General features: G+C 28.9%; 1 protein-coding gene across 1 annotated transcript in view; it reads left to right on the top strand.

Annotated features, from left to right (window-relative positions):
- The window catches only part of LOC136978776 (kelch domain-containing protein 4), a 33,573-nt gene that overhangs the window by 7,848 nt on the left and 1,164 nt on the right, over positions 1–24,561 (top strand). Inside the window, exons 2-8 of the mRNA XM_067274609.1 lie at positions 432–523; positions 5,560–5,638; positions 10,219–10,317; positions 11,622–11,851; positions 13,436–13,659; positions 18,731–19,083; positions 21,836–22,211. Of these exons, the coding sequence (XP_067130710.1) occupies positions 432–523; positions 5,560–5,638; positions 10,219–10,317; positions 11,622–11,851; positions 13,436–13,659; positions 18,731–19,083; positions 21,836–22,211 (1,453 nt within the window). The remainder of the gene's footprint in view (positions 1–431; positions 524–5,559; positions 5,639–10,218; positions 10,318–11,621; positions 11,852–13,435; positions 13,660–18,730; positions 19,084–21,835; positions 22,212–24,561) is intronic.

Below are 24,561 nucleotides of genomic sequence, written 5' to 3'. Positions count from 1 at the left end.
AATATTCACCAACCTAACAAATTTTGACTTATACAGTTAAAAATTTTCTTAAATTTAAAATTAACAATGATTTATGTGCATTTTATAAGAAAAACATTTTTTTCATTAAAAAAAATTCATCTGAATTATATTTCATAAATAATTTTTTACTCCCTGTATAATATAGTGGAAAAAATTAGAGGTGAAAATGACCACATAACTATAATCTTTTGGTTTCTTTATTTGATTTGGTGTAAATAAGCAATTTTGCAAGGCTTTTTTATTTTATGTGAACATGTAACATGCTATTTTAATGTTTATATAATAATAATTATTTATTATTATTATTATTATTACTACTACTTGTATTATAAAATTGCATACTATAAGTCAAAAATCCAAATTAGATTCGAAAAATATAACTAAATCTTTATCATTTAAATATTCAACAGGATGATATTGAGCAACTAATAGCAAAGTTTCAAGAAGAAGATAAAAAACATCAAGAAGTTGTAGAAGAAAAATGTGGTCCTCCTTCCTTGAGGTATTTATTTTTATTTATTTTATTTAAATTTATAGGAAATTGGAATTTTTATTTTTTACTTCACTGTATTTTGTTTGTCATTTTATGAATGAATGCTTGCTTACAGATTTAAAAAAGTTTAATTAATATCACTTATTTACAAATGTTTAAACAAACTTTACTAAATACAAAGATTAATCTATAAAAAGAAAACACAGTGACAGTCTTAAGGACTAAAGTCTAAAAGCAACAACAATGACATCTGGTTGATAGGAAAGTTAATGCAATTTTTTTCTTCCTTGTCCTATCAGTTTTCATTTAAGTAACTGATGAAAAGCACAAAACAATTTAAAGATTTCAATAATAATAATAATAATACTGTAATAATAATAATGATAAACTTAGAGTTCAAACAGTTAAGAGTTAAAATTTGGTACACATTAGGATACTTCATAAGAATTTTGAAAAATTCTTATGAAGTATCCTAATTGTGTACCAAAGTATCCTCATTTTTCAAAATTCCTCTCGTGGGGGAAGAGAGAGGGGGTTAAGGATTACCCTGAAGAACTCCATTTCTATCGTATTATTTTAGATGCAGTATTTTGCATTTTTGTGAAAAATCAAACATACTTTTAGACCCATCTAAAAAGTCTCTAATTAGTCTCAGAAGAGAGAGGACTTAATTCTTGCACCCAGTGAAAACGGGTAAAATCGGCTGTAATCTAAATATTTTAATCTTCGTTATCATTACTTTTTGCATGAGCAACATCTAGCTCATCTTCTAGTTTTTTTATTTTTTATTTTTTTATAAAACTCATCTCTACCCTCAAAATTAAGCTTGAGTTCTAATATGAGTACAGACAGAAAAGGAAATCTTACAAAATTTGAAGATGATATTTATTATGCACTGCAAAAAATAAATTACATTAGTAATTTCTTCGTCCAATGGTTCTTTTTTATTTTTTAATTTCTGAAGACAAATTCACCCAAATAGGGATCACCATTTATTACTTTTGCGTTCTAGACGATACATTTCCGGCGACCGATCTTCCTTTCTAGGCTACTAGCCGCCAAAAAGTTAAAAATGTCATTTAAAAACACAAAGATTTTCTAAAATCAGAACTGGTGTTATACGAACGTCTTTCTTGTTACCATCTGTACCTTCTCGGGGGTGTTTCGACCTTTTATCCACAGGGAAATAAGTGCTGGAAAATGTAGATTAAGAAGGTTCTCCCTGGTGACAATATTTTACAGTCATAATTCGTAATTTCTTCATCTGATGGTTCTTTTGTATTTTTTAATTTCTGAAGACAAATTCGCCCAAATAAATCACATTGATCACTCTTCAAGTTTGGATGTTAAAACGGCAATACTGCTCTATCCAGACATTATCCAAAATACAACATTGATTGTCATGGCATTGTCACCAACCAAGTTTTAGTAGAGCATTTATTTTCTGCTCTTAAAATTATTAAATATGATTTAACAGCTTCAGTGAATGCTGACTTAATAGAAGTGATTTTTTTTTGTAAGGAGTAATCAACATGGCAAAATAAGCAACCTCTTTTTTACCAGTCTAAATGTTATATTTCTCATTCTTGACTTAGTTTAATGTATCTGTATACTTATATATTACCCAATATACTCATATATTATGTACTGTACAACATATTTATTAAACTAATTTGTTTGTATAAGAATGTATTTACTATTTTTATTCACACATACTTACCAAATACCAATGCCATCATCAAACAAGTCAATAAATGTTAACTTATATATTCAGTAGATGTGTCAAATTTTAATGTTTAATTAATTTTTTAAAATCGTTTTATTTTGTATTTTTTAAAAAATAATCAGAATTGTCATCATTATTACTTTCCCGGCTGTTATACAGTATAGATCTATAACAAAGGAAAAGAATGACAATTGGTCAAAAAATGACTTTCTCAGATTTTTACTCTTTTGGACTCGGGAAGCCTTGAAACGTAGAGAAGTGCAAAAGCATTTGGGGTTTTTTCTGTTAGAATGTGTACCAACTAATTTAGTTCAACCATTTTCAAGCTTAATAATTCCTGTGTTAAATCATCCAACTCCGATTCAAAATAGTGCTTCCCATACAGTCTAACATTCATACATATAGAAAAAAAAACCAAATCTTTTTCATATCTCAACATTTCGAGGTGCCCTGAGTTCAAAAATGCAAAAATTTGGGGTGGGATCATTTTTTGACCAATTGCTACACTTTTCCTCTGTTATATATAACAACAGAAAAGTAAAAATTATTGTATTGACTCAGTACTTAGAGGAATATTTTAGCTTTGGAATAAAAAAGTTTCTATGTTCTATTTTTATTAGAACTATACTTATTGAAGCTAATATTCTGAGGTCACGTGATGATGTCAGAATTTTTGGGCCTTCTTTGTTAACAAGTTTGCCCCTGGTCGGAGTCGGAGTCGTGTAAAAATCTACTGACTCTACAGCCCTGTAGGTCCACTGTATATGAAAATATGTCAATAAAACTTTTTATTTATATAAAAGTCTATAAAAGTACAGTATAACCTCCAAATAGTGGTCACCATTGGGACCAAAAAGTTAATTAATTAGAGGTGTCTATTGGGAAGTACAGTACATGCTGGCCCTATACTGAATTTTAACACAGTCGTCATATAGTAAAGAATACAATGGGATTATGAAAACATCAAATTTGCATTAGGAATGTAACAATACTGAACAGTATATGTACGTGTATAATTAAAATATATACTATATATAAATATATAATTATAATATACTGTAGTGTATTATTATTCTTTTCAGCTTTACAGTTTGAATGTTGAGTTTTGAACATGATTTGCTAGTCATTTACAGGGGTGGGAAATGTGTTTGATATTCTTGCATTTATAATGTCATTTATGATCTAAAAATCGATATAGTGATTTGTCTGTTTTGTAATTATCAAGTAGTAGTGATTTTTTAAACATTTTTGCCTTTTTCGATAAATGTTTTATTAAAAATTTACTTTAGCACCACAAAGCTATTAAGATCATAAATGATGTCATGAATGCAAAAAAACCAAATATATTCCTACACTTTAAAGTGGTTGGCAAATCACCTTCATAATACAATCTTTGAAATTTTACCAAATATATGCTGTTGTCTTAACCTTAAAACTGTTTCTTTTTCATTACTACTGTACTATGATTCTTGTTGAATGAATTACTAACTCAGAAAAAGTTTATGGTTTCTTGCTGCCATAAGCTCAATTCCAACAATAAGACAGAAGTTTAATAACATTAATACAAAAAAATTAGACTCACTTTAACCCGTGTGTATTATGATTAAATCTGGTATATCAAACATTTTCTTATAATACACAGTGGTAAATGGTTCAAACGAGTCTAATTTTTTATATTCACCCAAGTGTGTGGTCAAGATTTGTATTAACATTAATACGTATGACGAAAAGTGATGATTGACAACTTAACCAGATTAGTCTTCTTTAACAGATAAAGAATATTGTCTAACAACCTGTTCCCCTCCCCTATTCTTATTTTTAGTCGGTCTTTATTCTACTTCTGTGGTGAAAATTTGTTGTCTGAAAGAGTATTTGAACCAATTCTTTGTTTTAATTGTTTCAGAATATTGAAGATAGGAATTTGTGATTTTGTAGGTAGGTTATTGATGACAGTGTTTGCTATTTAGAGGTAAATATTATAGATGTCCTATTTGAAGGGTCTGGCAATTGTAAAAATGTCTGTTAAACAGAGGTGTCTGCTATTTGGGAGTGTCCATTAATGAAGGTTTCACTGTATTTAATAACTAATTCAGGTAGAAAAAATATAAATATTAAAAATAGAAATCCTAGCTAATTAAAACTTATTACAATACATGCATGAGTTTCAAAATATAGCATAAATGTTCTGATTATTCTTTGATTATTTTTTTCCTGTAACAATAACAATTTTTAAATGCAAATATGCAAAATAAAGTTTTAGCTGTTGTTTAATCATATTTATGAATTATATTAATAAAAAATATTTAAAATGTAACAAAATCTTTAACAAACAAACTCAAGCTTTGTACTAAATGTCTGAAGATTTCATTTAGAAAAAGCTCATTTGTCTGATCTATATCATCCATATCTAAGTCATCTCATAATATTCTCTTCTTTCATTAAAGATGTATACAATCTAGTATCTATATCACAACATTTAATTTGTCTCCTTTCTCATAAATAGATAATGTCAACTGTAGAGACAAGAATTATCATACAGTAATCAAAATAATTATTGTAACATCCAACAATTTTGTTTTTTCTGAATATGAGGTTTTCATGCTTTTATGAAAACCTCATATTTTTTCAGGCCATTTGTGAAGTTAATAGGCATTAAATTTTAACTAATAATGGCAGTTTCTCAAAAATAGGAAGTATGTAGACAATATTCATATCTAACATCTTCACTTGTGTGTTTTTCAAATTTATTAATAACTTTTATTTGATGTTAATATGTGCTTCTTGTCCTTAATTACTTATATTATGTATATGTCCACTTTGGATATTCTTGTAAACTAGGACTTGTTATACTGAGAGAAGAGAAAAACATCATTTCCAATTAAGATATATTTAATGTAACAAGGTTATGTTACAATAAAGATATCTTAATTAATTGGAAATGGTGTTTCTCTTCCCTCAGTATAACAAGTCCTAGTTCATAAGAATATCCAAAGTGGACACAAACATAATATAAAACTTTTATTTGATATTTGAACAAACTTAATTATGTAATTTAAAAAGCATAAGGCCATAGTTTATTTAGAAACATTTAAATTATTAGATTTTAAAATAAGAAGCTGAATTTTTATTTGTATTTTGAATAATTTTATTGTGTTAATATAACTAAAGATTAAATTTATATTGATGACAAGATTACAGTTTATTCTTAGATCAAATTTTCTAGATGAATCAATCTTACGGTTCAACAATAACTTATTTAATTAGACATAATATAATTTTATGTAATTTATTTTTTATTCATAATTCCGTTTATTAACAGAAGCAGTTTATCTGTTCTCCCACATCCAGAAAAAGATGAATTATTATTTTTTGGTGGAGAATACTTCAATGGTAGCAAGGTAAAATATTTCAATGACAATAGAGAAATTTTAAAAATTGGAGCAAGGATCAAATTTTTGTTTTGCTCTTATTTTGGAGTTTAACAAATTTTGTTGTGGAGATTTATAAAAACAATATCAAATTAATCTTTGAATCACTTTTACAATATTAAATATAAAAACATAATTCAATAAATTTTTAAAAGTTATTACTATTATTATTATTCTAAGCTAGCAGATTCATTTGCCTGAAGCAAATAAATATAATGTGAGGACTGGAAGTGCCCCCTCTTTTCTCCCCCTTTTTAATTTCCTAAGGGTTACGGAAAGGTAAGGTTCTTGAAATTTAAAATCCTTAATAGAGACACAATGGTTTACAGGAGTGGGGTTTGGATTAGATAAAACCCATAGTCTCGTAAGGATTACAATTATTATTAAATTTTGTTAATTTTTTAACTTAACAACTATGCTGTTGGAGAAGGAAGTAACAACCTAAATTGATGTAATAACTGATAAAACATTTGATCATCGTTTCACCCCTCTTTAACGGTAAACTGTTACATTTAGTATAAAGATGTGATAAATTTAAAACATGTGCAGGTTAGCATGATGGACTAACTTATATGTTGTATTGGATCACTTCATAAGGAATTTAAACACTTTAAATTTCCTAGATTTAAGAAATGGATTGTTCACCCCCCTTTAGTTAGAAAGGAAGTTGATTTCCTTTCTGTAGACATTTTATCACAGTCTGAATCATCTAGATTCATGACACACAAACAGTTTTACTCCTTTGTTTATTCCCCTTATGATGTAAGATTGAAAGGATTTGATTGGGTAAACTGGAAGAATATTATTGAAAAGCGCGCCCAAATCGAAGAGTCCACTGGGAACCTCAGTAGAGAGAGGAGTAACAAGGTGTTCTCCATGAACTCATTTAGAGGAGTCTGTCATAAGTCTCAGCTGCAAAGACACAGCGAGAAGGGGTCTCCAAATATATAAAGGTGCTCTCCATGAAGCTTTAGGAGTTAGCCAGATGGGTACTCCAATAGATGTTCTCCACATAGATTAGATATGATACAAGTCCTGCTATTTACAAAAGTGCCTGATTGTTAAGTAGAAGAATAAAGACCTGTAATAATGTGCTTATCAAAGAAGTAAGAACTTTAAATAGAATACATTGGAAGACAACGAGTCTATCAATTTAAATGAGGTATTACGATCTCCAAGACAATTATGTAAACTCTCTCTCACATGGTTAGCATATAGATTTAAGATAGCTTAAAGTTGGATCGTTTGTTGTATTTCCATTTGAATTTCATTATATTTTATTTGTTATTGTTAAATGGATTCATCTCTGACTCAAATCCATCCAGCATCATTCCAAACTTACTCATGTCCCTCCCACTTGTTATTCCGTGCGGTCTAAAGTGTGTTAACCCACTAATTTTCCTAGGTTAACTGGTGTCAGGAGAAAACAACCTTCAGGGGTTTTTGCGAACATCTGAAATAAATAATAATCTTTATGAAGCCATCCTAACTCAGATAGACTGATCTAGGTCGGAGCCCGGTAAGCGGTGGACTGTTTTAATCATATAAACACGGTTACCACCCTGGCGGATCTCACAATAGCAACAAGTTGTAGTTAGGTTTTCCTACAAAAATTTAAGCAAATTCATTAGCTCAAGAATAAATTTTTATAGAAATTTTTATCTTTTTAGATTCAAACAATTTTTTCAATTTGTAAAATATCAACTTTCAAACTGCTGTATTAAATTTTTTTTTAATATTTGTTTCATTATTTGATTAAAGTGCATTAACTGTTTTTGATTTGGATGATTTAAATATTAAAAAAATAAAAATTGTTTTTAATGAATATGCAATGAAATATTTACTTATGGCCTGATCTCTTAAAATAAGAGGCCATTTTTATCTTTTTAGTTTTGAATAAAACTGTCTGTATTAAATTAAATTCATTTGTATATATTATATCAAAATTATATAAACTAAATAATTCTGCTATAAAATGATAATGATATTATTTATAATATTTTCTTATTACTTTTATTGCATAAAAAATTAATCCTTTTTTTATAACAAAAAAGAAATTAAAGATATTATTTAAGTAAAAAGTTGCATTTTGCTATTTTATAAATAGAAAACATCAAAACTTGTAAAAATTATTTTAATGAGAAGACATCTGAATCAAATTTAGGACTTTTATATCAAAAAAATTATAATCAGTGAAATTCATTTTAACAAAATTACAACATTTTTACATTAAAATATATACAGTAAGACCCTGCTTAATGCTGCCTTGCACTGATTCAATATAACGTGGTCTGCTTAATGCCTAAAAAATGCTCAAAATTTACATTGATTCAAATTAACGCGGTATTTCATTGATTTGTATATAATACGATTATTTCCAAACACAAACCAATCAGCAAAAGGTGGCAGTTTGTCGTAGCACTGTACTTCCCTTAAATCTATGTTTGTTTTGTGCAATTTTGGAAAAAATATAACATCTTGGAAGCCATAAGAAATATATCGACTTCGCTTGGCAAGAATTAACTAATAAATGCATGAAGAAATTATGGCTGAAGGTATTCAAGAATTCTCATCAAGGAGAGCCTATCACTGCATTGTTAGATTGACAAAATTGTCAACTTAATACAGGAGATGTAAACAAGCAGGATGGGGAGTTACTGCAGGTTTCTGGTAAGAGCCTTACCAACGACGACCTTCAAGAACTGGCAGAACAAGGAATTCGTGTAGAACTGGAAAATAGAGATTCTGAAGACGAAGAACTCAAAAAATTTCTCTACAGTTTTCCTTAGTAAAAGTTTGGTAACGATAACCGAAATCGTTGATCAAATTGTACCAAATGATCCAGAGTTTGATAGGAGTGCCAAAGCAAAACGAGGCATTTTGGATGCAATCTTCTGCTACCGACATTTGCTTAAAGAAAGAAAAAGAAAGTGACCAATGAAACTACACGACTTATTGCAAAAAAACAAGAATTTCAGAAGAGCCAGGGCCTTCGTCACAAAAAATTAACTTTACATTTCTGTGCGCATATGTTTATGTGTTATTTAACATATATTTAATTCATTAGCACGTATCTGTTTTATGTTAACATATATTATTATGCAAAAATTTATATAAAAATAACTTAAAATAATAGTAAAATTTGCTTATTTTTTGGTCGTGTGTTTCTCTATCCATATATACTCCATATTAAAATGGTCTCATTTAACACTGTTTCACTTAGCGCTTTGTCGTGTAGGAACGCATCCCCTGCATTAAGCGGGGTCTTACTGTATATAGTTTTCTGAATATGTTTGAATTTTGCTGTTTAATATTACTAGAATTTAATAATTATATTCCATTTAATGAAATTCAACTTGATTGGAAATCCTTACATTCTTATTAAAAATAAAATGTGAGAAGCCAGGGACCAAGGGAGTTCCCTATAGACCACTTATTCGGCAACGGGTTGGTAAGACCCGCTCAAGTGTCACTGGATGGCATAATTTATTAATGGTTGTAGGGATTGCAAGATCCTTTCAATGTCAGGACCTGACACCAGTTAGGATTAACTTTATTGTGTCCTAACTTGCAAATAGTAAACAAATGTTGAGTAGGAGGGCTAGTTCCATAGTTCAAGTGGGAGGGTTGTATGTAAGTTCGATAGGGTCTGTTCTCCAAGTCAAGACAGTTGACAGATCAGTTTATTAAACTTCTAAGATTGGATAAAGCAAAGAATACATTGAAGCAACTAAATCTATGTACAATGACCAGTATTGGCTTCAATAATACATTTCTAGATACTAATTGACTGAGAGAGAGAGAGAGTTTACAATTTTAAGTACAATACCTTGGAGCGAGTGATGATGTCTCATGATCCTGTCGATTCGTTCATTGTAAAATGGTTGTGGATTGGTCTAATGGAGCATTCCCAATGGACGATTGCCCCAAAGTTTGAGTGCTTCATCGTTATAACCTCTTTAGGCCTGGAAAATGATTAGGTGATCAGATGTTTTTAGAAATGAAGTTGCAGGTGTTGGGTTATAGGTGGACTGGCGAGGATGATAAGATGTCGTCTAAACGGGGTGGATAGTGTATTGTTTGGTTTGTGAAATGTTAGATTCATCCTGTTTACACGTTTGAATGTTGACATTCCCATCTTTTAACAATAGGTTGTTATAATTTCTTAGTGTTTGTTGATGAGAAGGGTGACATTCAATCCTTTTTTTGCATGGTGTTTTCTTAATGATTGCGATGGAGAAATTGGTTAAATTCTCCTTAAATTAGAGAAAAGTCAGGTCCTCGATCTCACAAAAACATTTTATAAAATGAAATTTAAGTTAATTTTACCCAATAAGAACGTAAATATTTAATGTTTTTTTTTTTCATTTCTAATAAAATTTTATACATTTTGTTTTAATTGCATAAAATTTAACTTTGAAGAAATTCAAATTTTTGATAATGTTTTGTAATTTCTTTAATTTTATTTAATTATACATTATTTTTCAATAAAAAGTTTTAACATGTTTAAAAAATAAATTATAAAAATAATAATAATCTTTTTATTATAGACATTCATGTATAATGAGTTTTATATTTATAATATAAAAAAGAACCAATGGAGTTTGTTGCATTGTCCAAATAGTCCTCCTCCTCGTTGTGCTCATCAGGTAATATAGATACAGCTTTATTAATCACAAACTATTTAATATAAAAGAAATTATTATTTTATGACTATATATTTTTTATTAAGTTGTTGTTATAAAAAATTTTATCACATTATGATGTAATTTTAGTATATTGAGAGAGACTTCATTTATTAATTATGGTAAATTAATTTGATTAGGAAAAATATTCAAAATTTGATGTCAGAAAATGTAACATTAAATTTCTTCTTTTAAATAAAGTTTATGCTTAATCTAAAATAATAACAATTATATCAATTAATGAACTTCAGACTGGAAATACACTATCAAAATATGGTGCTATAATATTTAGTAAATTAGTAATAATTTAGTTATAAAGTTGAATTTTGAGTACTATCTCTGATTTGACAGACAATACTGCTGATATATTTGCCATTAAATCAAATAGAAATCAAAACTACAGATTCAAATTCTATTGTAAAAGATATTTTTCAGATGTGTCAAAATTTGATAGAATTAAATAAATTTATCAAAAATTTATAATAATTATTTAATAGGTTTGATATATGAATTGGTTTGATATAATAATTATTTAATAGGTTTGGATTTATTAATGATTGAGATATATATATATATATATCTTCAGATATCATAAGATAAATTTTATGTATAAATATTACATGTTTTTATATTTTGTCAACTTTATATATTTGATGTATGTTATATAATATATTAATCTGGAATTTTATGCTTTAACTATATTTTTAATTACTTATTGAGAACTGAAATACTGTATACCATATCTAAGGGTTGTTCTGAAAATTTTTAAAAAGTTACCAACCATTTTGCCAGTTTCAACTTTTTTTCACCGCTTCAAATTATTTATCACTACCAGTTTTGCTTACTAATTAATGCAGATGCTGGTAGTCTTATCAGTTTGAAGTCTAGAAAGCAAAAGTAATATGTTAAGTTGTCATTTAGAAATAGGAATCATTTTTTAATGAATAATACAGATACATTTGATCACAGTGCTTAAACAGTATTTTTTTTTCAAATTTTTTGTCATGTTAAAATTTTTATGCTTTAGTCTACTGAACGAAGATTAAATATTTGAGGTTTCTTTTCTTCAGCATGGAATGCATTATCGTATTTTACATTAATTTATATGGGAAAAATTGTTTCGCTTAATGAGTGTTTCACATTATGAGTAAGATTCTGGATCGAACTATGCTCATTAAGTGAGGTTCCACTGTATTTTAAAATATAATTATTAAAATATTCTGCATATGATATACTTATTAAATGTGATAATTAAATATTTATTTTAGGCTGTAGTTGTATCTCATGGTGGTGGACAAATGTGGATATTTGGTGGAGAATTTGCAAGTCCAACTCGTTCACAGTTTTATCATTATCGAGATTTATGGGTTTATCATTTGTCTGAAAGACGATGGGAACAGATTAAAGCAACTCATAGTCCTTCATCTCGTAGTGGTCATCGGATGATTGCACATAAGAAGCAGCTAATTTTATTTGGTGGATTTCATGAAACTTATGGGTATTTTGTTAAATAAAATTTAAATTATAGAATATTGATTATATAACTTTTTATAAGTAAATTTTTATCTTTCAGAATAAATTATAGCCATATCCTGTTATATAAATCTATTGTATTCCTGAAAACAATTTAAATATTGGGAATTTTTCCACTAATTTTTTATGGGAAAAATTTTAATTCATTTCCAGTTCCTTCAAATAACTAAACCAATTTCCCAAATGACACTAAAACATTGTAAAACACTTAACTTTCAATATGATTTTATATGATTCTAATATGATTTTATACACTGAAAACTTCAATTATATTATCAATAAATACTTAATGAGGTCATTAAAAGATATTGCAAGTAATAACATAATAAATAAGTTTGTACTCTACCATATTAGGAAATGTAAATTAACTGTTTTCTTTAATATGAATAGACAGCAGTGAAAATGCAATCATTTCCACTGCTGTCTGATACTATACCTGAATATTTTATATTATAATGTTGTATAAAAACAGAATAACAATGAAAATAAACAAATAAGGTAGAAAATTTACTATAATGAACTATTAAGAGTAAGTTTGTAAGATTACACTTAAATTTTTCAATAAAAATAATTAAAATTCTCAACTACGTTATAACACAGAAACAAATAAAAACAGATGCTGGATATGGAATCACATTGTACTTTCCAAGAATTTTCACAGATATGGTTTAAATAAATTCATAATAATAGGATTATTCAATTCAGATATTGTAATGGATACTGATGTGAGAATTTGGATATCAGACATAGTTGTATTTTGTTAAATTTGTTTTATTATAGTGACATTTTTAACATATAAAAATAATTCTTGTATAAATAAATATATAAAATACAACGTTTAACAAATTACTTTGCTTCTGTTAGTTGTCCGTCGTTTGCTCCAATTGACAGTCCACAATTTCACAAACATGGAGGCAACCTTTCTTTATAGGCTGCTGCCTCCGCAATAAAATTCAAAAAAAGGTGAAGAACGTCCTCTGGTGCTATTGCCACTTTTCCATAAAATACAATTTAAGTAAATATAAAATACAAACATGGCCGACATTTTTCATGAGGACATTCTTCACCTTTTTTGCATTTTATTGCGGAGACAGCAGCCTATAAAGAAAGGTCACCTCTGTGTTTGTGAAATTGTGGACTGTCAACTGGAGCGAACGACGGACAACTAATGGAAGCAAAGTAATTTGTTAAATGTTGTATTTTATATATTTATACAAGAATTAAATGTATTACCGTTGGCCATGTTTGTATTTTATATTTATATAAAAATAATTTTATAAATACAGATAGGATATTGAAACATCTATGATTACTTTAAACAAATTTTAGTTTTTAATAAAAAAATAATAATCTTATTCATTGACATCATAGGTATGTGCAAATAACTATATTCCAGATAAAATTTATTTTTTTTATGCCATGTACTTTAATACATTAACAAAATCAAATAACATAAGAATTAAATTCTTCTTATTAGTATAAATACTATTTATAAAAACATGTTTTAATTTGACCATTGAAAATATAAAGGTTATATTTATTTTTTCAGGGATTGTAAATATTACAATGATGTATATGTGTTCAATATAGAAAATTATCAATGGAAAAAAATTGAACCAGTTGGAAATGCACCTAGTCCAAGATCTGGTTGTCAAATGGCAGTTACTTCTGAAGGCAAAGTGGTAATTTATGGTGGTTATAGCCGACAAAAAGTTAAAAAAGAACTAGAACAAGGAACTATTCATACTGATATGTTTATTTTACAAACTGAAGGTATTTTCAAATTTTATTAATATATTAAAATTATTGTTATTTTTAATGTGATAAATATAAATTTATAGATATATCTTTGAATAAATTCTTATCAAATTTATTCAAAGATTTATTTAAAATGTATTGCATTTTATTTTTAAAATTAATCATATATTTTATTTATTACTAAACATATTTATGTCAGTTTAAATTATGAGTAGATCATATTACTTATTTGCAAACAAAGCGAGCAATATAGTCTGTTCTTGATTTTCTTATACATGCTTACAAGAAACAAGAGCAAAAATAATGTTTCCAAATATAGTAAAAATCTTCCTAAGTTGAACTGCATTAACTCAAAGCTGTCTACAAGTTCCAGGCATAGTTTATAGGGTTTTCTATATAAGTATGGTCTGGTAAAGTCAAAATTGTCAGTACTTTTAACTCTCACCTATTTTTCCATGTATCCTCTATCCTTTGATAAGTCCAGGATCTTCATTTTCTCTTATATTTCAGATGACTACAGACAATTAATATAAACAAATACTACTGCTACATACTGAACGCAACACCATTACCATTTTGCATTGACATCCTTGTACTGATACAATGTTACTAGCATTCTGATTTGTACAAAAGAGGGCACTTTGACAATGTACTCAAGATTACCATAAACTGTATACAATTTTGTAATCATTCTGTGAGATTCTTGAGAAATGGATTGATAAGAAATTTATGATCACAGAAAAATTTGAGAAAATTGTATATTAAACTATACACCCAAACAAGATTTTTTTTTTGCCCTTTAAACTTCAACTTAACAAGGCTTTACAGTATATGATTTCACAATAAGTTTTAGATTATTTATCTGTTTATAATAAACTTTGTTTTTCATTATTTTGTGATGCTTTCTGCATCTGTATTGCATTTTATATATAATTAAATAGTTTTAGGTAATAAAAAATTTCATTAATAACAATTGATGGGAAGGCAAAACGAAAATGTAATTTAAATTTTGTTGTAAAATAATAGGTACAAACTATTTAAATAATAGGCAGATTGTGCATAAGTTAATTGACCACTTGGATGTTGAAGCATTCTGTGAACATCAAGGGCCGAACTGACACCTTGTAGGATGTAAAATGTTTTACTTTTTGGGATTTTTGATTCTTCTGCTAATTTGATGCCCTGTTTTGATAGTAGATTTCTTGTAGATATGAAAATATGTACATTTACTCAAATGTTTTATGTTGGCAATTCATATGTACAGTAGCTGTATTATAAAAGATGCATTGTTGCAAGTTTAACCATGGTTGTTTTTTTTATACTTAAAAAATTTTACAAGATGTTATTTAATATTTAAGATTTGTAAATTTATAGACTTGGAATATCATGAGAAAAATTAAGCTACATATAAATCATAATATTAGATTTATCAAGCAGATTTTAAAATTAGATAAACTGTTTTATTTACAATTACAGTAGAGCATCGATCATCGATTATCCGACCACCGATCAACCGTCACATCGGTTAACCGACCCGCGTTCTAGTCGGCAAATTCAAATGTCTGCTAGTGATGTGGTGCTACAATATTTAGCTATGGCTTGGCTACTTTAATATTATTTTTGTTAAATTTTTGCGTGTTTTAGCTGGCAACACTGGCTCGAGCATGAAAGGGAAGCTAGTATTTAAACCAGGCCTAATATACTATATCCACGGTGGCCAAACTGTGGCTCCTGAGCCACATGTGGCTCTTTTCTAGTATACTTGTGGCTCACTGCAAGATACTTAAATTTATACTAAATTTGTTTTTATTTTAATTTTGCTTTAATTTTTTTTTATGTATGATTCCTGGATAATATAAAATAAATAATATATTGTTTGAAATAAAAAAGTCAAAATATGGCAACATTATACATTATTTATTAAAAAATAAATGTAATATTTATTAAATAACATAATACGTAAAAACATTAATAGAAAAAATAATTATAATGCTAATTATCCAAGTCAACATTAAAAATGAATATATAATGAATAACAATTTCTATAATGTTAATAGTTTTGAAATTTATATTTCCTTATGACAATTGAAACTAGGAAACGTTTTAGCATTTTTTGGTTTTTAAATGTAGATTATGCTACTTAATACAGCAATTATAATTTATTTATTATTTAAAAAATTATATTGTATTATAAAACATAATATAAAATGAAATAATAGCTAAAGTGTTGTTTTTTTTTAATAAATATTTGAATGAATTGCATATAAGAATCGGGAAATGTTTATATTTGCTTTAAAAAGTTTCCGTTAAAATAGCATGTAAAATTTTTTTATTGTCATGCAAGTTAATTAATACATGTGATTTTTTCAAAATTGTATTAGTACTGTTTATTTTACTATATAAAAACTGACCAAATTTGTCTTCAGCTGTGGAAAAATATGTAGGCCTATATATGTATATGCGGCTCTTCAACGAATTCTGTTTTCAATATATGGCTCAAGTTCTAAAAAGCCTGGCCACCCCTGTACTATACTAATAATATATTTTTTCATACTTTTCGGTTATTCGACTTTACAGTTATCCGACCAACTCCATTCCCCAATTGAGTTGGATAATCGATGCTCTACTGTAGAATATTATAAAAGAAGTAAGACAAAAACCTTTCACATTTTGTTTCTAGCAGTTTAATCACTAAGTACAAACATTTTTAGCCATTTTGAATGGCTTTCTTCAGGTACAATAAGATCGGTTGGAATGTCGGTTAGCAGATATTTAAATGATGTCACTGTTTATAAAGGTTTCTTCTTACTAGTGATGTCGTTGCTAAGAAAGTTTAAACAATATCACCATTGTTAATTATCTTTTGAGTTTAACCAAGATGTGCAAATGACTATTGATGATAAGATAATTGTGGATAATAAGTGGAAAGTAAAAAATGAGATAAGTTTAGAAATTGCTTGAAAGATTGCAACGGACTCGATGAGGGTGGATTGGCCTATATAATTTAAGGGGTTATTAGGAGTGATTGCCATGCGGCGGAGAGCGAGTCTGCGTCTCTGCTGTTAATACAGCTATTTCTCTTTGAAGAATTTTGTAAAGATTTCTATTGTTTCAATTGCTCTAAGCTTGTTATAATCAAGCATAAGTATAATAATCTTAGCCTCTTCCCATTTGGCCATTATATTCGGTTCACTTGCAAACTGGACTAGGGTGGAATTAAACTTTTTGTTGTATGTGTCATATTTATGCTCAGCTATCCTTTTTGTAAGTGATCTGTTGATTGAACCTATGTATGTTAATTTTTTGTTTGGCTTAAATCTATTGTCCCCAAGCGGAACCGAGTAAATCCCCAGTTTTTTGGTTTCACTGCATTTATCCTTGGTATTAGCCAGAAGTTTATATATTGTAGGGTTGTGTTTGTATGTAAGATCAGCTTTGACCTTCTTGGTTATGATTTTAAATGCTTAGCTCATTCTAGGGTCAAAATCAACTACAATTCGTTTACATTGCTGTTTAAGAGGTCTGGAATTAATCGCTTCGTTTTTTAAGTAACTATGTATTTTTTGAGCTAGCCTATTTATAAATTTACCTTTGTAATCATGGGCTATGGTGATGTGTTTGATCTGTTGGATTTCATGAAGCGCATCATTGATGCTAGAGCAATGGGTAAAAGCTCTACAGATTAGAGCCCTGTAAGCGGATATTTTATAGGTAAATGGGTCGTTCGAGGTTGAGGGGATGAAGAAAGATTGAAGATTAGGCTTATGGTATACCTTAGTGGTTATAAAACTGTGATTCAAGGAAAATATTGAGGTCAAGGAAATGGGCCATCTTATCATCCTGTTAGTCTAACTTTAACTTAAGCCCAAACGAATTGTTATTGACAGTCTGCAGTACTCTATCAATGTCTGGCTTGGATCTCCAAATAATAAGAATATCATCAACATAATGCATGTAAAGTATGATTTCTGTGTTGAAGGATTCTAGGACTTGGCTATCTAATTTTCTAACAACTAATTCACAGAGGTCTCCAGATAGGGGGCTACCCATTGGGACCCCTCTTCTTTGAAGGTAGATTTGCTGGTTGAAGGTGAAAAAGGAGGTGTAGCACATAAGGTGGGCCAGCTCCAAAATCTGCTTGTGTTTAGGCCTGGGTGGAATGGCTTGGAAGAGGAAGTCTCTAAGGGCACAGAAGCACAGTTCCAATTTAATGGAAGGATACATAGCTTCAAAATCCAGAACTGTAATAAATTCTTGATCTGTTAAAGCAATATTTTGTAATTTAGCGACAAGTTCATGTGTGTTTGAGATGGTGCAGCTATATTCTTTCAAATTGTTTCTGAGGAGCTCATGTAAACCCTTCTCAATGGGTAGCGTTGGGGATCTTGATTTGTCCACGATCGGCCATAATTGTTTTGCCTGGTTTATGGGTTTTAGCATAGCCAAATAGCCTTGGTATTTCAGGTGATTGCATCGTGGCATTTCCTAGTTGGAGGTGTTTAGTTAGTGGTGTGAACTGGTAAATCTAGTAACCCTGTTATGGAGTTTGTCTAAATATCCTTCTATTTTGTGGCATTCCGTAGAGCCGATGTATTCTTCGAGCAGCTTAATGTATGCATGTTTCTTCATAAGAACTATGTTTCTGCTTTTATCTGTCTTAGTAAGGGTGACTTTGTTAGCCTGGAGCCATTTCTTACTTTTACTTACGTTTGTCCAAAATTCCTTGTCTCTGTCGTCAATTTCTTTAATTCTTTTGATGAGAGCTGTAGTCCACCTAAAGTAATTCTTATGTTGAGCCTATATGGGCCTAAAACGTTTGTACTTAGTGATTAAACTGCTAGAAACAAAGTGTGAAAGGTTTTTGTCTTAATTATTTTATTTTAAGTAGTTTTAGCTTTGAGTGTAGAGAAGTAATTAGAATATTACTTATTATATTTGTTTTTTTGCATTAAATAGATAACTTTGTTAAAATATGACACACTGATATATTTTAATAGAAAACAAATTAAAGTTAACTTTATGGTCTTTCTATTATTTTAATATCAAAGAATTTATAATTCTTAATGATTTGATATTATTTATGTAGTAAAGGATGGTTCCAATGAGAAATGGAAATGGATTCAAGTTAAGCAAAGTGGAATTAAACCTTCACCACGTTGTGGTTTTGCTTTTGCTTCTGCACCTGGAAATCGCTTATTTGCATTTGGAGGAGTGTATGATGAAGAAGAAAATGACGAAATGCTTGTAGGCAAGTTTTATAATGATTTATTTATGCTGGATTTGGAGAAAGGACGGTGGCTTCCAATAGAACTACATGGAAAGAAAGAATCTGAAAAGAAATCACGCCGTCGTCAAAAGGTTTCAGATGATGATGATGATACTGCAGATATTGAAAAAATTGAGAACTTAAATATTGAAGAAGAAAAATGTTCTGAAACAGTAAGTTTATTTTTGGTAAAAGCAATGACTTTTTTGGAAATTTGTGTCGTATTGTGACATGTTCTGATTTCTTGACAATATTAAACAGAAACAAACTAAATTTTAACAAATTAAGAAATCTTACTGTATTTTTGCAGAATGACCAGCATGCCAGTCTATCCATGGAGAACATGAAATCAGATGTTTCTGTATGGTAAAAACTGGCATGCTGGTTTAAGTGAGGTTATAGATCCCTCTCTAGAAGGCACTTTAAAAAAACGAATGAGATTTTATTCTAAAACTGTGAAATTTGTAGTTTTTGAAGTAGTGCTGACATTGTATGTTTAATTTCTTTATTTTGTCTTCTAACTACGTAAAATACTTTTGAAATTCCGAAAGTGCTTTTTTATGTGTATTTTATTATTCTGTGATTCAAAATCTCAAAAATAACACATTAAATTTAAGAAACTCACTGTAAATTATCTCAGCTACTACTACTGTCACAAAGTCATTAATTGTTTTATTGTCTTGCAAATGAAAATTTTCTTCCTGATTTTAAGTCAGTCATACTACGATGTTATTTTATTGTACTTGGAAGAATGTTTTCTTTAATGTTTAATTAACAACTAGTTTTTTTTAGATCTAATTAATTTTATATTTTAGTTAGTTTAACTGACATGCCAGTAACCCCAGGGTTTCCAGCATGCTGGTTCGCCCATTTATATTATGTGTCAGTAGGTACTGTATTTATTTCACATGAATGTTTTTAAGCTGAGATACTTCATCTTCTTGCTCTTGGATTGTAAATTCAAAAAACTATAAAGTTTTTAGTAGTCATCAAAATATATTATTTGGAATATGAAGGTTGCATAATTCAGTTATGTTCTTTTTATAAAATATCATAATTTGCACATATAATAAATCTTTGGCAGTATAGGGCATTTACATTTTTGAATAAGTGTTATAAAAATGTTCATCAAGAAGTCTATTGAAGACTTACAATAAGTAATAGAAGAAATGTATGCAACTGTAACTATTGTAGATTTTCAGCAAAAAAAATCATGCTTAAATTTGGAGGTTATTAAAGTGAGCATAATTTTTTGATATGTCCTGTACATTACATTTAAGCTATTTATAACTTATAAATAGTTGCTACAGCAGCTGCATTAAGTTTGATTATTATAGAATGGTTACTTTTAATCTAAGAATATTTTGAAAATGCTAATGTGAAATAAATAAAATGTATTAAAACAAAATAAAATAAACTTTAACCATCTAACTCTTCCCACCCTGAGTGCACTAAGAGTGCCTGCCATGTTTATTATGGGTTTGGCCAGATTTACAATAGAGATGGCTAGATGTCCTGATTGTCCAGAACAGACAGCCTCTGAAAAATTCCTAACATTCCTAACCTATACTTGGTCACAACTTAACCTACTATAATTGAGTCTATGAGCAGCTTCTCATTGGTGGCATCATTGTTACTATATCACTCTGCTGGTTTCTATGGAGATTGTGTTAAAGGCTTTTTCAACCACAGTGTTATAGTGTTCCATTATTTCTAAAACTTGTTTATCAATGAAACAACAAAACACCATACACATGTAGTTGAAAAAGCTATTAACACTAAATCTCCATGGGAACTGGTGGTGACAACATTGCCAGCAACAAGAAGGTGGTCATAGACTCCTTTGTGATAGGTGAAGTTGAGACCAAGTATAGATTCTTATCCAGACTGATGCCCTTTATGGTCTAAGCCTTTGTTTATTTTGTTTCTGTTATTGTAAAAGAGAAATAATTATTCCATATTTCTGTTGGTAAACTGTTATATAATTTAATAATGCCCAAACTACAGCACCTGAACATATTTGACACATCACTTATGAATGAAAGAAATGGGCCTAATTTATGTGTATAAAAAAGTTTTTTAATCTGCCTAAAAAGTTTGTTTGGGCACCACTGATATAATCTATGAAAAGGCATTCTCTCAGTTTAAATTTCTTAAAATATTACTATTAATCAGATGTTTCAGTCTTGTAGTTGGTCTGAGCATTATTCTTTTCTTTTTTAACTGACATTTTATAACAATAAATTACCAAGTATTGAAGTCCTTGAAACAAATATTTTCCTAAAATGACAGTTGTCTCAAATGTTTAAAATCAAATTATAATGAGAAAAATAAAACCTATTTTTATAAATAGGCATTTGCAAATATTTGTAATTTTTATTTCAGTTTTAAGTAATCAGTACTGTGGGAATGATTTTTTTGTGTTTTATGGTTGATCTGGCAATATAAAGAGCAGTGTATTGTGGCAGAATTTGCTATCTTGGCTTGCACTATTTCTTAAGTGTTCATTTTTTCACAATAAAATATTTTTTCTTTATACAGTATAATATATTTTACAATACAAAAAATATTTTATGTAAGAATTTTGTGAGTAGTTTTAAATTTTCACAAGTTAAAAAAGGTAGTGTCAAAAGATGTCAGAATCTTGTCTTTGGTCTTGAAAATTAAACAAGACCCTAACCTGAATAACTGTGTGTATAGTTTTTTTTTTATAAATTCTGAAGAATCTATGGTTTATTACCTGCAGAAAAATTTTTAAATTGAATAAGTTAAACTTATAATTGTTGGCATTAAGTGGATATACCATGGTTTTGTTCACTGATGTCTTGTTTATTCCTTAAATTTTTACAGAAGATAGTTTTATATATTTTTGTATTATGTTATGATGTTTTACAATCATTTGTAATCTTTTTTTTTTTTTATTAGCAAACTGTATCAGATGATGGTGTTTTTACTGTCACTATTGGTGCTGCTAGTACTTCAAAACCTAATGATGCTAAATTTGAGGAGGAAAATGAAGATTGTAAAAAACCATTTTTACCATTACCTCGAATGAATGCTTGCTTAGTAGTGAAACATGGCATACTATATTTATTTGGAGGAATGTATGAAAGTGGAGATAAAAGAATTACTCTTGCTGATTTATATTCATTAGATATTCATAAATTGGATGAATGGCATACAACTGTACCACCAAACTTAACTCAGGAATGGTTAGACTCTGAGTCTGAAGAATCAGAAAATGAAGGTGTTTGTGGTGGTGATGATGATGATGATGAAACTGGTGAATCAGAAGAATCAGGTAAAAAAATTTTAATACTGTAGTTATAACAAACTAATCAATTGGAGAATATTTCAGATAGTGTTAAGAATTCTGAATTTTGTTAATTTGAATTGAATTCTTTTGAAAGTATTTGATTTTCATAAATTTATAGTCCCAATATTAATTAAAAGTAACTTTAATGAAAACAAAAATAATATAATTTTTAAAGAACTTGTTTGAATATATCAATAGTCAACAAGAGTGAAATGAACAAACGATGTAATTTATTATTACAGTCGAGTCCGCATAAGTTGACATAAGTATAACTCGACACCGTTGGTTAAGTAGTCAGTTTTCTGTGGTCCCGACCGACTTACATAGGCATTAATTAATGTTAAAAAAACTCCGGTTTCCTCAACACCATTTAACTCGTCACCACTGGATAAGTCGACATACTTTTGCTGTCCCACACTTGTTTAGACGTCCGATAAATTGACTCCTCTCTTGAAAAAATGAGTTCACACTGCACTGTGCAGTGTAAACTCATTTTTTCAGGAGGGGAGTCGACTTATTTATTAATACAGTAGAGAGTCATTTATCCGAAACCCGGTTATCCGAATGCTTTCCAGTCGGACTGTGTTGTGCTGAATCGAACTTTTTTGATACTAGATTTACTTCTAAAGTATAATTGTTATGTTTTTATATTTTTCAATATATTTATTTTGTTTGTACAAAATAAAGAAATAATTTTTAGCGATATAATAGCCTTGAGTATTATTATAAAAATTTTCATTAGGCTTAAAATTGACGAAAATTCAACACGAAGCAACACGTAACGGAGAAAAATTTCAACATCAGACAGGTTAATATATTTTTTCCGTACATAATCGGTTATCCGAACAACACCAGCCCCCAATTGATTCGGATAAATGACTCTCTACTGTATATACATATTTACATAAAATTTTAAAGGCATTTTTTATTTTTTTATATATAAAATAATAACAGATAAACAAAAAGAAAATATACAATTTATATCAACGTCACAGCAGAATCTGATTTTGCATTTTCTCACATAGACATTATTTGTAGCATGTGTTTCACATTTCTGTTAGAAATGAGTGTCCAAAAGCTAACAATGCTTCCGCTAAAGGAAAAATATAAACTTGTTTCTGAATTTGAATGTAAGAAAACTTTGTTTTGCAAATTCGGCTTGCAAAGAAAACCTTCCAAAAACAACATTGGTGGGAATTCTTAAGAAAAAAGAGGAAATTATGAACTTTTTCTTGGATTTTTGTTGTGCTGTCTTGAAAATGCCAGAGAAAGTCGCCATACAAAGATGTCAAAGATTCTCTCGTATGTTGGTTAAGCAAATTCATTCAACGGATCTTCCTGTTTCGGGACCGATACTGAAACAAAAGGCGATGGAAATTGCTGGGGTATTTGGAGTAGAAACCAACTTTAGTGCCAGTGATGGATGGTCAGAGAGGTACAGTACATTGCACTACTGTATTTTCCTAATTGTAGTTTTGTGGTTTTTTTTTAACTTTGCTTTAGTCATCACATAGGATAACTTGATACATTTTCACTTCCCCTTGGGGTATTGACTTATTCTAAGAAATTTATATACAGTCGAGTCTGCATAAGAATGAAGCCAATGTGTTGGAACTTTAGCTAGGAAATTAAAAATTCAATCATCATAGCATATATCATAAGATATTTGAGATTGTTTATAAAGTTATTGGAAATTTCAACTAGATTAAAACAGTTTGAACATATATTATACATGCCAATATCTTATGGATAGATTTTAGGCTTATTTTTGACCCTAGAATCTATTTTGTTTTCGAGATATTTGGTAATATTTACATACCTTAGTCCATAAGTCCTGCTTGTAATAAATTTAAAAGTCTTATCCACTAAGATTTTGCATTATCCATCTATTTTATGGTGAAAAAAATGATTGGAAAGAGTGTTTTTTAATGTAAATTTACTTTTAATTTTGTAAATAATGAAATGCTATTTAACAGAATAGTTTACAAGAACTGTTCAAAATGTCTTCTGCAGATATGAACACATAATTGTATGCAATGATGAACCATCAACTAATGTGTATTCAGAAAAACAGTTTTCAACATATAAACTGAAGCTTTTTATTTTAAAAGGTGTTGGTAACATGAGTGGAAACCAGTGGTATTTTTTTGGCAGAAGGTTTAAAAATTGGTGTCTAATATGACTTTTTGGCAGACCATATCTCAAAAATGAATCAAATTTTGAAAAACCTTTATAAAGGATTTTAGGCTTATTTTTGACTATGGAATATATCATATTACACTCTGTATATAAAATTATAACATGATGTGAGAGACCGGTCTTGACAAAAAATGAA

Source organism: Centruroides vittatus, unplaced genomic scaffold (genome assembly GCF_030686945.1).
Source record: "Centruroides vittatus isolate TY-2023 unplaced genomic scaffold, ASM3068694v2 contig_549, whole genome shotgun sequence".
Lineage (NCBI taxonomy): Eukaryota > Metazoa > Arthropoda > Arachnida > Scorpiones > Buthidae > Centruroides > Centruroides vittatus.
Note: the sequence above shows the minus strand (reverse complement) of the source record. Positions and strands in the feature narration are given on the sequence as shown.